General features: G+C 40.8%; 1 protein-coding gene across 1 annotated transcript; it reads left to right on the forward strand.

Moving 5' to 3' along the window:
• Positions 1-4,030: 4,030 nt before the first annotated feature.
• TMEM18 (transmembrane protein 18) lies at positions 4,031-10,875 on the forward strand. The gene is made up of 5 exons (XM_019537463.1): positions 4,031-4,130; positions 4,272-4,392; positions 8,326-8,380; positions 9,678-9,771; positions 9,861-10,875. The coding sequence occupies exons 1-5, from the start codon at positions 4,080-4,082 to the stop codon at positions 9,957-9,959; spliced, it is 420 nt and encodes a 139-aa protein (XP_019393008.1). The 5' UTR covers positions 4,031-4,079; the 3' UTR covers positions 9,960-10,875.
• The last annotated feature ends 3,210 nt before the right edge of the window (positions 10,876-14,085 follow it).

Here is a 14,085-nt window from a genome sequence, read left to right on the forward strand (position 1 = left end):
GCTGACTTCCTGCCCTTTGGGCAGGGGGCTGGACTCGATGATCTCCCGAGGTCCCTTCCAGCCCTGATGTCTGTGAAATCTATGAAAACAAAGATTAGACTTTACAACAGAGTAGTGCTCCAGTCTGACTTGTGATCATGTAACTGAAGCATTCAAGAAAGAATGTTGCAATGCAAAAGCAGACTCCAAAGTTATGCTACTTCATGCAAAATGTATGTAAATTGTAACGGAAGTACTTACACTTCACTTCAGGCAGGCTGTAGTGAGTGACTTCAGCAACAATAAATGCAACCTTATCCTAGACAAACCCACAGACATTAATGAGTCAAACATTAACATTTCTGCCAGTGGAATAGAAGTCCTTGAGATAATTGAAAAATTAGAACTAATACTCAAAGGCTTGTTGTTCTCAGAACTGACAGCACCTCAGTGATGATAAGAGTGAATAACAAAAAGGGAGGAATATGAAGTCCCTCGAGTTCTCATAAATTACATTTGTCATTTTCTATAATTTGCAGTGCCCCATGCATCTGAACAAAATCTTCCAAAGACCATCAAATTCTTTATAGGAGAAACATTTTTTTCCTTGTTGCATACTGCCAAAAAGCATACTGCTGTTTTTTAAAATATCATTTAAAGAGCAAAACCACTGAAGTTAACAGAACTTTTCTATATTTTTGCACCCCCACCCAGGAAATATAGACTTTAAAGAGCAAGAAATGGGCGAAAGACAGGAAAGCAAAATTAACCCTTTGCTGGAAGGAGAGGAAGGGCAGGACTTAAAGGGAAAGAACAGGATAACCGTCTATTAGGATCCAACATATGATCTAATAGATTGAGTTTGAGATGGTCTGGTTTGGAAAAGGTGAACAGGCAGGTTCTGAATTACTGAATTGGGGTATGATTCTCCAGAAACTTGGTATGTGAGGCTTGCATATCAAAGAAGAAATGTAATGTTATGCATTTGTCCTGTTTGAGAGCATAGTTATGACTTTAGGATAGCCCTAGGAGCAAACTTCTACAATACTGCTGTTTAGGATGAGGGTGTAAAAAATCCACCCCAAAAGCAGGAATGATTTAGCATGCAGTAACATTTGTTCCAAGTTTAGTTTTACTACCCTCATCCTTGATCTCTTTCAGAAAAGAATAATGAGCTGCAATAATTTTTATCCTTTTAAGCCTTTATAGATCATGTTATTCTCTATGTATGTATCTTTGCCATTTTGCAACCTACCTTAATTGGAAAGTTGTAGCCAAGTCCCAAGATTAAGGTAATCCTCTCTCGTTGACGGCTATTTGCATGTCAGAAGGACCATGGCATGCACACCGAATGAACAAAGGTGTTGATGGCAAAAGTGCTTTACAACAGGGCTGGCCAACTGATGGTCAGTGAGGGATTATATTAACGTGTGACAGGAAAGCTGGTCTCTGAACACTGACAGGATACTCTGAAGGACTGCTGCAGTGAGAAATGTGAGCACAGACATGTTACCATATTCTTTTGTTCTGTACTATCTCCAAACTTTAGGGTCACTTTTTCCTGTAAAATCATTTCCTCCTATGTAACAAATCATTTGCTATGAATGTAATAAATCATGCTGTAAAAACCCTTTACATGAACCAAGGCAAGACCTTTGGGAGCTGGCAATAATTCCCAGTGCAGCTGTAGAGTCCGAGGCAGAGGCAAATGGAACTGAGGCTCATGGGGACAGGATGTTGAGACAAAATCTAATCTGTTCCTTGAGACAAGCAGCCAACAGTGTGGAGAAACTTGGAGCTCTAGGGCCACCTTGACAGTCAGGTCTGTGACACTCATCCACTCCAAATACTGTGGCAGATAATTACCTTGCTAGAAATTCTGAAAAGACAAATGAAGCCCTAAAGGTCAATGACATTCATGCCAAAAGAGCGGTGGTATGGGGAACTTGCTTGAAACCATATTTTCCAGTGAAATGATCATCAAACATAATTATTCATAGTGTATCATGAGCCAGTTACCCATCTGTATTGCCCTACATCCGGGCAAGGCAGTGGTTTCCAGAATATGGTTGACAGCATTTTTGGCAACAGAAAAATCAAGCATCATGATTACCTCTGTGATGTATGATGGGAGAGACAAGCATGAAAGTTTGCTATCAAAGCATTTAAGATCAATGATCCTGTTCCCCTTCATTGGCCATGTCTACACGAGTGGTGGACTGAGCAGTTCATTGGCCATGTCCACACGGGTGGTGAACTGAACATAAACAAAGACTAAATGACTGTGCAGTAACCAGTGTTCTCTGCATGCTTTTTTCAGATTCTATTACACAGCAGCTTATTACCATGCAGTAGCATTTCATCATGGTTAAGGCCTGACAATACTGCACAACAGCAATGAGCTACTGTGCAGCAGCATCTTGTGTAGATGTGCCCAGTGTGCGCTTTTAAGGTAACCCTTACCATTTGACAAAAAAGCCCATCCTTGTCATAGAACAGTCAAAATCAAACATTTTCCCAAGCCAAGGAACCCATAACACTAGCCTATCAACTTTTGTAGCTAACAACACATATTAGCATCACTTCTAACCACCTTTGACTCCCCAGCCTGAGTGGCTACAAACAACTGAGGCAACTGGGTTGGCCTTTGGCATACCTGCAGAGTGGGACTTAAATTGGGCTCTGAGACTTCAGTGCAACAGGAGACACTGAAGGAGACCAGTACCTGGCAGCAATGTTTCAAATGGTAAAAGCTTCTTTTGCAACTTCAGATCTGGATTTCTACTGTACAAATAAAGGCCCAACTTAAAGATAAAATCAAATAATATGGAGTCTGATAGGTCATGGTCCTTTTAAATAAAGCAAACAGAACTAAGGAAGAGCAACATGTGAAACCTTGCAGTAAAGAACATGGAAACATTGGGCTGTTTTGAGATGTTTCATTTTATTGAAAGACTGGTGGGTTTTTCTGGCACACAAGCATCAGTTTCACTCCTGTTCAGATCTGAAGACCCACCTGACCAAAGTCACAGCTAAAAATATGCTATTCTTTTTTTTTCCTAGACGTTAGTGCACAACCAGTGATTCTCAGCCTTTTTCATACAGAACCCATTTGCAAACATTGATGCCCAGACCCAGTGCCTCACACTCCCAACCCTCTGCCCCCAATGTGTGAGGGGCAGGGGCCCAAGCAACCCCTCTCAGGCTGGAATCAGGCTGCAAGACAAAAACCAGTTTTCCATGTTATTCTTCTTTAAAGGAAAATCCATTTTTAAGTCTTTTAGTGACCTTTTCATGTATGCTTGCAACCCAATGGATCTTCATTTTCCAGCTCCTCTCAGTAAGTGCCGCAGCTTCTCTCAGAGCCTTGTTACACTGAACTGCTCAAACATAGATGGGTCTCAGTACTAGCTTGTTTGGGGGATACCAGTTACAGCTGCATCAGACTACTGGCAAAAATAGTCAGAGCTTTTGCTAGAGGCAGTATCTTTTATTCAAGTTTCACTAACCAAACAGTTGCAAAAAAAGGTCTTTATTTGCAAAGGAGAATACACCAATTGGGAGAAATGCTACAACCTGTGCACTCTCCTTTGCCTGAGGAAGGGCATGTGAGCCTGAAAGCTTGCAAACAAAGGCTTTTTTTGCAAATATTTAGTTGGATGAATAAAAAATACCGCCTCTACCAAGAGTTGTGACTGGCTCCAGTTGACAGCAGTCAAACATTCAGGCCAGCAGGAGCCTAGTAAGGGAAGAATCCTGCCATTGCGGGTTCCCCTCCTGCCCCCTTACTCTTCCTTCCCCATGCCTTGCTGCCTGGTGCTGCCCAGGCTCTCAGGGGAGCAGACGAGAAAGGGTTAATCTGCCCCTAACCCTGCCGGGGGCTGCGCCTCTTCCCAGGGAACACACGAGCCACCCCCCGGCCAGCCCATCCGGTATAACGAGGTGGTTCGCGGGAAAACGCTGCCTCCGCCCCCCTACGTCACAGCGCAGCGCGAGACACAACTGTCCCGCCAACAACCAACGGCCGCGAGATTCCAGTACCGTGCCGTCGAGGGCTTCCACAGACATCTCGCGAGAAGAGGCGCGGATTGGCTAGCAGCATGGAGGCGCCACGGGCCGCGATTCCTGTCGGGTTTCCCACCGTGTTGGCGGTAACGGTCCCTTCCCGCGCGTGCGCCCGGGGGGGGGGGCAGGGGGGTGCGTTCCGCAACTCCCCTCCCCCCCACACGCGGGGGTCGCGGGGTCGGGGGCTGGGAGGTCCGTGCCGGTCTGACCCGCTGCCTCGCCCGCAGGACACGGACTGGTCGGAGCCCTGGCTGCTGGGGCTCGCCGCCTTCCACGGCCTCTGCCTGCTGCTCACGTGTGTCTCCTTCCAGCGCCGCCGCCTGCAGCTCGGACACTTCCTTTGCATGGGTGAGTGCCTTGTACATGCAAGTGCGTGCACACATGCGTGTGGTATCCTGGTTGTAGCCCTATTGGTCGAGAGGCAAAAGGGAGTAGGGACTGGTGGGAGAGGTGCTCTCTTTTATTAGACAAACAAGATTTTTGCTAAAAAAAAGTTCCTTAATGGGAAGCTTTCGGGCACGAATGCCATTCTTCGAGCATTGGGGAAAAGATTGTCGAAATTATTTCTGTGAACTTTCATTTATTCATTCATATGAACAGTTGTCTATGAAGTTCTTTACACAAACTTTCATTTCTACCCAGAAGAACTTATGCAGTCTTTTCTCTGATGCCTTAAAAAGGGTATTTGTGCCCAAAAGCTTGCCATTAAGGAATTGAGGGTTTTTTTGCAAAAATCTTCTTGGTCAAATAAAAGAGATCATCACAGCCACGAGTCTTGATTGCACATGTGCATGTGCACACATTCATGCATACAGATGTAGGGTGTAGGTTGTAGCTGTGTCAGTCTGAGACAGGGATGGGGAGCATCCAGCCAGGGACTCTGTTTCCCAGCCGCCCCTGCCCACGTGGCTTGTGCTCATCTAAGCCTCAGCCATGCCAGCAGGCTGCTCTGGAGCCACAAGTCCAATTGTGGACAGAGCGTCCACAATCTGTAGCCTGCACGCTCCAGGCAGAGGTATGCATGCAGGGGATCATGGCTCTGCCCTGGCTCCAGACAGGCTGTCACTGCTGCAAGGAGCTGGGGAAGAGCCACAGTCCCCTGCATGCGTGCCCCTGCCTGGAGCATGCAGGCTACAACTTGCGGCTCCGGAGCAAGCTGCCCCCATCACAAGATCCCAGTTCTGAAGCGGCTCCCTGTGCTGGTCTGCCACGTGCCCTGTGGACATGGCTGAAGCTGTGGTCTCCGTGGAGACTGGCACAAGCCGTGCGGGTAGGGGCAGCTGGGAAATGGAGTCTTCGTCTGACTGCATCTAGTCTGTGGGCCAGATATTCCTCGTCCCTGGTCTAAGGACATAGGTAGACATGGTTCTTTGGGTAAATGTGATTTATTTTACTAGACCAACTCAAATAGTTGGAAAGAAATCTTCTTTGCCTGCTTTGGGGCACTAATACCCTTTGCTAAGAGAGCATCTGCAGCTAGTCTGTGCTCTTCCTGGATGGAAACAGATGCATGCATGCCCATGGCAGTATTTCATTCTTCATAAATGACATTTTGTATTCAGTCAGCATAAAAATTGGCTGCTTATTACAATACTGATCTTTTTATGTGATTATTTTGATCCCATCTCTGCAAATCTAGGCAAGCCCCTTCCAAGTAATTTAAATCTTTTGGTCTCCGTGTATACTTGGCTCTGCCTCCTTGTGGTTGGTGGGTGGGTCCTAGTTCTACAGCTTTTTAAAAGAAGTTTCCATGTGTTGACCATCTGTTGTGTCCTGTTAAAGGGCTGTCATAGCGATACAGAAGTAGGTACCTCGAGCAGTGACGGAGGACACGGGTTTTCTAGCCTGCTCACTGGAAGTTAGTCTTGTGGCTTCATCTAAACAAATGTTGCATCTTGTTAACCAGCTAATAGGCTGGTGATATTCCAGTCTAACTAAAACAGAAAGTAATTAAAGTGACTCCTACACGGATTTGTTAAATCGGGCAGTTTTTGTTGCTAGGTACAGTCCGAGACTGCTCATGATTGATGAGTAAATGATGAGCACTGTGTTAAAGCTGTAAATATCTTTCAATTAATTGATTTTTTTTTTCTTTGACTGAAGTTTTTCTCAAGAATTATATGCATTGAAAAACTGAAAGATAGGTACAATGGCAACAGTTGTAAGTACTTTGAGAACAGTGTTAGGGCTTGCTGCTGCTGGCATTTTAAACAGGATATGATGGACACCAGGGGTATCAAGCATATGACTTGTGGGCTGGATCCAGCCCAGAGAAGGGGGGGTCTTCTGGGCCCATGGGACTTTTGGCTGTGGTTGCAGCAGCAGGAGAATTAACCGTGTCTCTGTTCACCTGTGTCAGCTGCTAGCCCATGAGGGTGAACGCAGCTGCTGAAGTTACCTTTTTTGATCTTTTAAAATTGATGCAGTTGGCAGTGAGTTGAGTGGTGGCATTGTTACCTCCTTAACCAGTGGCCACCCTGGGACCTGGGTTGAGCAGCAACAATATTAACTCCTTGGCAGTTGGCATCAGCCCAGTGGCACTGCCAGCTGCAGGGAGAAGTCTTATGGGTTAGATTCAGAAACAGGTTGTCTGACTTGTGATAAGCCGTGTGGTCTAGGACCAGCCTACAGACTCATCCAAGTATTACACTGATGTAGACTTCTAATGATGCAGTGCTTAAAATGCAGGCATTCCCTTGGCAGGCAGTGGTCTGTGCTTTGGTTCCAGGCTTGTGCATACCCAGAGCAGCACTGCTGTTAACCACAGTTGGCCTTCTTGACTGAAAAATTCCATGGATCAATGAAGAAAAAGTAAAATTATTGCATTGCTACAGATTAAAAGCTTAGAGGCAGAGAGGAAAAAGACTTAGGCAAGTGGTTGCAAACGTTTATGTTTTCTGTTATTAATGGAACTTTGTAAAGTGCATGAGAGTTTTTTAATACAATGCTCTTCCATTAAGGTGAGAGCTGACAGTACCCATCTGAGATCACTAAGAAGGCTGCCAGCAAAACCAAGGAAAGCATTCCTGGCATTTCTAAGGTAAAAAGCAGGCAGGAAAAACAAAGGTGGGGGAAGAGACTTTCAGATTTTCTTTATACACCCAAAAGAGCATAAGCCCCTTATTTATAGTCCTCCCTGGTTCACCTTTTAAGTTTTCCAAATTGTTTGAATTTTCCAAAGTTGGCTTAATTTTGGCTGTGTCTCATTACCAAAATTTGAACCAAGAGATATAACAAGGCATGTTGTACATAACTCGCATCTCTGAAAAATAAGGCAGCAATTGCACTGCTTTCTGGTATAACAGACTATGCCAGGCTTCACATCCCTACAGCAAATTATTCCTACTCCTTTTTTTTTTTAACCATACATGGTTATTGGACATGTACAGGATTCGTTTTCCTTTTCAAATGTTGAAAACAACTTTGTGGCACACTTGTGTGTTTTCATAAGTGATGTTTCTCTCACACATGTGACTGCCATGAATGACAGGAGGGAGAGAAGTACCCTGTGTGGTACTGTCCTGATGAAGTATTGCTGGAGGGAGCAGGCAGAAGTGTAGGAGAATCACATAGATGTTTACATATACTGCAACGTAAAGTATAAAAGTGTGACTTCCTGAACAGTTTATGCAAATAAAGTGTATTTGAAAACTTGTCTAGTTACAAAAAAGTATCAGATTTTGTGCATGAACACATCTTATTAAATACAGTACAAGGGGAGGAGAGTTGGGAGGGGCTAACGAGAGATAAGATGGCATCTGTGATTTGAAAAGAGTCGTCTTAATCTCATCCAGGCTTTGAGGCAGTTGTTTTTTTCTGAGAACTATAAAGTTTTCTTCATGATCTTGCTTTCAAGTAATTGACAGATATTTACAGGCTTGTTTCAGGGTTAATGGGGCCTTTTTTGCTGAGATTTTGTACTTAACCTAGATCTTCCAAACGCGCAGCTAGTAAGATCATTTAAAAAGTGAAGAGTGTAATGTAAATGAACGTATACACTGAATATTTTCAGTAAACGTAGATGCACAGGTATATCTGTTTGTAAAACTGTGACTATATTGTGCGGTCACATACTGATATCCTGTCACAACTTGTGTGAGATGCTTATAAACTTAATGAGAATTTTTTTCTCTTGTTATTAAAATCTTAAGTTCATGATTACATTCATTCTCTTGAGGGACAGGGAGTCATGGTATTCATAACATGAACAGTCTCGGAACTGATTACCAACTATTGTATTTTAAAGAGAGGTTGATCATAATAGTTTTCTTTGTGATACAGTAGTCCTGGTCTATTGTGCTGAATATATCAATGAACTGGCTGCCATGAATTGGAGGTAACTGGATTTATTTTTATTGTTGGTTTTTTTGTTTTGTTTTCAAATGTAAAATATATTTTTTTTGTACAGTCCTCTAATTTATAGTCTTAAATGCTGCAACAACAGAGGCAGGTATTAGAAGTAATACTTAAATTAGTAGGGACCACTGGAAGTTCCTTTAATCTTGCAGTTTCGCCCATGTTGCTGTTCACCCTCCATCAGCGGGAAGCTGAAAACCCCAATTTTAAATATGCTGCAGTTTTTGCCTTCCACTTCTGATTGGCAGAGGGGCCCTGGTAGCCCTACCACTTGCTGCTGACCAGATGGGAGGCAAAAACCATGGTATATTTAAAACTGGTTTTTGCTTCCTGGCCATCAGGGTCAAGCGACAGTGCTCCTCTGCCAATCAACAGGGGAGAGGGGCTGCACAGGGAAAATTGCAAGATTAAAGGAGCTGCTGCACAACGCATTTCCAGCATGAATTCCAGCGGTCCCTAATTATAAGCAAATGAATATGAAAATTACAATCATATAACTTGTTACTTAATCAAGAAAAGCATCTTTTCCCATTATATTGTTAAAAATAATCTTACGATTCAGTTAAAAAAAATGGCAAAAACACCCAAGAAAACTTGCCTCGTACTACAATACAAGTGAAAATTAGTAGGTTTTTTGGGTGGGGGGAGAAGGGGGAGAAATACAGGAGGCATAATTTTTGATCTACCTTGACTGTCTAAAAGTGAGTTCTTGGGTCAGAAATTTTTAAAGGTGTTTTTAAAAATCCCACTAGTTGCCTATCTGTATCTTGAAGTGCCCACACATTTTAGAACTAAGGCCATTAATATTTATAGACATCAAAATTAAAGTGATTTGAATAATCAGATATTGACTACCCGTATGTTTCCATGATTTTACTTGTGCAGCTACCTGTAAATCTGTGTCCAGCTTTAGACACCCATGCTTTAATATTGTGGCTATAATATACAAATAATTTCTGCTACCTCTTATAATAAAGGAATTAAGTAAAATCAAATAGTATTTCAAACACAGGACTTGTTTCTGAATGTACAAGTTTGAATCATTGGGGATGAAAATGTGTGCGTGAGGATTGTGAATAAAAATAGGAGGCATGGTAAAATATCACCTGCATTTGTTCTGTGCATGGACTGTATCTGCAGTAATGGAGTCTTATTCATTGAGTTCTTCAACTGCAAAATTATACTAATCAACTAAAGTCTTTATGTGCCAAAATAATTTTTATTAAAATGTAATTTGTGAAGTATGCCAACTGACTCTCTCAATTGATTTCTTACAGGTTATTTTCGAAACACCAGTATTTTGACTCAAGAGGGATGTTTATTTCTCTAGTGTTTTCAGCACCTTTGTTGTTGAATGCTATAATAATTGTGGTATGTATTTAATTTTAACTTATTTTTAAACAAACAGATTGTAAATGTTAATTTGCATACGTCATAATGTAAATATACTTGTCTTTCAGATTTCCTGGGTTTATAAAACGTTGAATGTAATGACAGAATTGAAGACACTGCAGCGGAAAAGAAAGGCAGAGAAAGAAAAGAGAGAGAAAATTGAATAAAATTTAATGCTATTTTTATGTTAATTTTCATAAAATCCTTTATTTAATCATTCCTTCTGTCTGTTGTTCAACTGAAAACTGAAGTATATCCTAGCACTTCTAATTGGTACTCCATGCCTGAAGGACTAGGATTTTGTACCTTCATGGTCTTATCCATCTTTCAGTTGTAATCATAATGGTTTACAAAGTATCTGAATTTGACCAGAATATACCACTTCGTTTTGTGCTGGCCAGTATCGTTATCTCTGTTGTGGCAAACTTTTAAGTCATATGGTCAATTATCTTTTCTCTATCTAATTCCTACGTACCTACTATTTAATAATCTATTCATTAAAGACATAATTCAAGTCAATTGGAACTGTTTGTTACTGTATTCAGGCGGTGCAAAGTTTTAACCATAATACCTCAGTAATCTGCCTTTTGTCCAAATCCGGTTTTTTCTGTGAGTTGAGATTTTGAAATCCATGTTGAAAAACAACTGGAAATAATCTGGGATCTTAGACATCCCATGCATTTTGTATATTAAGAAGTAAATTTTTATAGAGGACCCAGTGGATAAGTAAAATGATTTTTTTTTTTATTTTCTAAATCACAATCTGTAACTGATATGATACTGAAAAATGTAGACCTAGATCAAGCTGGATTATTTACTTTTTTTGCACATGGTTATCTGTTTTGATAACTTGTAAACGCAACTAATTTGTTTTAAATACCTGAAAATGTCAGTTTTATACTGGAAAAAGAAATGGAATGCTTCCACTACAATTCATGTGTGTATAGGCTTCTCTTGAAGTTAAGGGATTTAGGATGGAAGGTGAAAAGGGAACTGTTTTAATGCTGGGTTTTTTCCATTATCTCTCATTTTATTAAGTGACTTTTTAATAATATATTTATTAAATTACACTTTTTTCCTCTTGGATAGTATACTGAGTTTTTTCATTTAAATCTCTAATATTTGCAAAATTACTTAAACAGCAGTTACCAATCTATAATATGACCCATCCCCTGCTGTAAAATTTTTACAAATGATGACAATTAACCATCATTAAATTAAAAATCAGCATCAAGAATGTGTAAGTACAAGTATTAATCTACAAAAAACACTTGAGACATACAAAACGTACACAGCCTTAGGTTTAATCACTTGACTGCAGTTGGGCTGCTGAAATGTGTAAAGTTAAGCATGCGTAAACATTGGCTGGATGCGATGCCCAGGTTTCTAAAAGCATCTGTGTAGCATAAATTAATTCAGGCTATAACAAATACATACAGTGACTTTGCATGCAGATACTTGGTCTTTCTACTTGCGGCAAATCATATCCCCTTGTGTGAATAGCCAAATATGACCATTACTTAAATGAATAAATTCTTTGAATTCTGGATGTGAAATTTGAAATGTCAAAATTGGCTTTTCAAGAGATATTTGACATCATGAGAACTTCACATATTAAAAACAAAACTTCACTTTTTAAATTCAGATTTGTGCCAGTTCTTTGAACAGGTTGACTTGAATGACTAAATGCATATAGCAGGCAAAAAGTGCTCCCTTTCTGTGGTTCCTAGTGCATCTTTGTCTTTAGCAGCTGATCCTGTAAGTTTATTCTTGGGGCTGCTTACAGTCATGAAAAAACAAAACAGTGCTTCACTTCCAGCTCTGCTTGTCCCAAGGCCAAGCACATTGCATAACCAGAAGAAGCATGTTAATTCGACCCAGCTTCCCCAATGTCTGTATATATTGGGTGTTTCAGCAGGGCTTTTTGGTCCTTTTATGTAACAGCTGATTGAATCAGCTCTAGATGAAAGTGCCTAAAAGCCTCACTGAAGCACCCAATGTATACAGATGCTAGGGAGTTGGGACAAACTAATGAGCTTCTGCTTCCAGTAAAGTGTTGGGGTTTTTTATGCTTGTTCTGTGTGGGGGGTTGTTTTTATTTCATCACCACCGTCACTTCAGCAGTCTGGGTGTATCTCCCTGCCCAACTGATGTCAAAGAAGCTTTTGCAGGTACACAGTTCCATTAATTTAATCCCCTATGGCAAAAGTGCACAGGTTGGTGTTCAAATAAGACTGCATTACAATCCTGTGGCAGACTTGCTCCTGTTAGTAATAGATCAAGTAAATGGAAAAATGACCTAAGTTTTAGCAAGGGTGTAGCTTGTAGCTGTTCGGTCTAAGGACATAGGCACAAGAACCTTGTCTGCCTACATTTCAGCAATATTTTCTCAAGGAAGGAGGACCCCTTCAACATGTTGTAGCTTACATACTTTTAACTAAGTATTTTGAACTTAAGACGTTCTTTGTTTAAGTTCAGTTAATACCAAAGTAGGGTGAATGTCTTTACCAGAATTGTGAATGATCTGTGTACCTCTGAAAAGGCAAGCTACTGAACGAGAAAATAAAATTGGCATTTTCCTCCTCAATGAAAAAATAAAATTTGTATTTCTAAAAACTGGAGCGCTTTCATTCAGTTCAAAGACAGTCTAATACAATACACTTCAGAAATTTTAAGTAACATTGAACACAGTGTTTTTAAGTTTTTACAAAACTCTCTTCTAAGAAAAAGTCAAAGACAGCTTAGAATGAGAAGTGTATGCAAATTAATATCACAAGTAGAACATGCATTTTCTTTTCAACCTCTGCATTTTCTAAGTTAATAAATATATCCGATACTCTTAAATGGAAGAAATACAGAAATATTTTTGTTAGTAAGATTTGCCTGTGTCTGATAATCTGTCCTTTAGTTAACCTCTTTGTAACATTGTTAATTTTAGTCTTAAAGCAAGGCAAACGCATGCAAGAATAATAAAGTAGTGGTTTTTCAAATTACAAAAATAATTGGAAAAGGTGTCTTTTAACCATAAGAACATACCTCAGAGAATTAAGCGGAAGGTGACTGGTCTGTTAGCTATAACAGGACTCAATTTATGAAGTGATAGAACAATAACCTAATTTAACTGCCTAGTTGCTGACAAACTAAAATAATTACATCGTTAATTCAGAAAACCTTGGCTGGCTCAAACATTTCACATGTGTAAACTAATAGGGACCCAAATTCTTACCTTCTGGAAGATGTCCATTAGTGTGCTTTATCTAGCAGAAATGCATGGAAGTAACTTGAAAAGAATCACTGCCACACTCCAGAGCAAGGCACAGTAAAAGCCAGGAAGTCGCTCAACTGACTCTCAGTAAACATTAGAATAAAGGAGAATTTGGACGTTGGTTTCCTGTATCTGGTGGATACCAGCTACAGCCACAGATTTCTTCAGCATCTTTTCCAAGCCAATGTATACCATGCTACAGTTACTTGTGCAACAATTACAAAAAATACATGAGCAGTGAGGGATAACTATCTATCTGATTAACCTTCATATACCTTACTGGCTCTAAGTTTGCCTCTAAAAGATGAATTCTATATTGTGTTTTACAAGCTTGTAAAATAGTTTGAGGGTCCTGTCAATTTGTAAGAAAATCGTTCATTGACTCTTAGCATCGTACCCAGAGCAAAACTTAGTATGGAGATTATAAGGTAAGTTTTTAAGAACTAGAGCCCAGGACTTCCATCCCCTCTTTGGTAAGTAGTTTAACCACTAGGTAACAATCATGTAAAAGGAGAAGAGAACCTCTTCTGGCTATGTTAGAAAAGAGTAACCCCTGATCCATTTTGACAGAAAGGTCTTTGCACTTTTTTCAGAAGGTTCAGAGGGATTGTGATTCTGAAGTGGAGAGAGGAACCTAAGGCTTGAGGGGTAGGATTTAAGACTTATGCCTGTTCTTAGAATTTTATTGGCTAGTGTGGGTAACTCACCAGTTATTCCCCTGGGCTTATGTACATGAGATGTTTACTGTGAAGCTGACTAAATGTAAAAGTCTCAATGTCTACATGTGCAGCCCTATTAGGCTGCAGTTGACTAAACTCCACTATAGGAGTTTATTAGATAGTAGATACAAAATTAGATACTATCCTACTGCAGGGTTTTTTAGTACTTGACGCAGGTAAATGCTGACCCAGCTCCCTGGGGCATGAGGGTGCTTCAGTAGAGGGCTGCCTCCTGGCTAGCCCTGTACTGGAGCACCCTCATGCCCCAGCCAAATGCTCTGTAGCATGCTGAGCCAGGTTGGAGCAGCC

The sequence above is a fragment of the Crocodylus porosus genome, unplaced genomic scaffold (genome assembly GCF_001723895.1).
Source record: "Crocodylus porosus isolate Cpor-Errol unplaced genomic scaffold, CroPor_comp1, whole genome shotgun sequence".
NCBI classification, from domain to species: domain Eukaryota; kingdom Metazoa; phylum Chordata; order Crocodylia; family Crocodylidae; genus Crocodylus; species Crocodylus porosus.

Bases quoted from the DNA above. Each gene is read 5' to 3' on its own strand.
- TMEM18 (XM_019537463.1), top strand. From the start codon at position 4,080: ATGGAGGCGCCACGGGCCGCGATTCCTGTCGGGTTTCCCACCGTGTTG. The intron at 4,131-4,271 runs GTAACGGTCCCT...CCTCGCCCGCAG, and splicing joins GGTTTCCCACCGTGTTGGCG to GACACGGACTGGTCGGAGCC. The intron at 9,772-9,860 runs GTATGTATTTAA...CTTGTCTTTCAG, and splicing joins TGAATGCTATAATAATTGTG to ATTTCCTGGGTTTATAAAAC.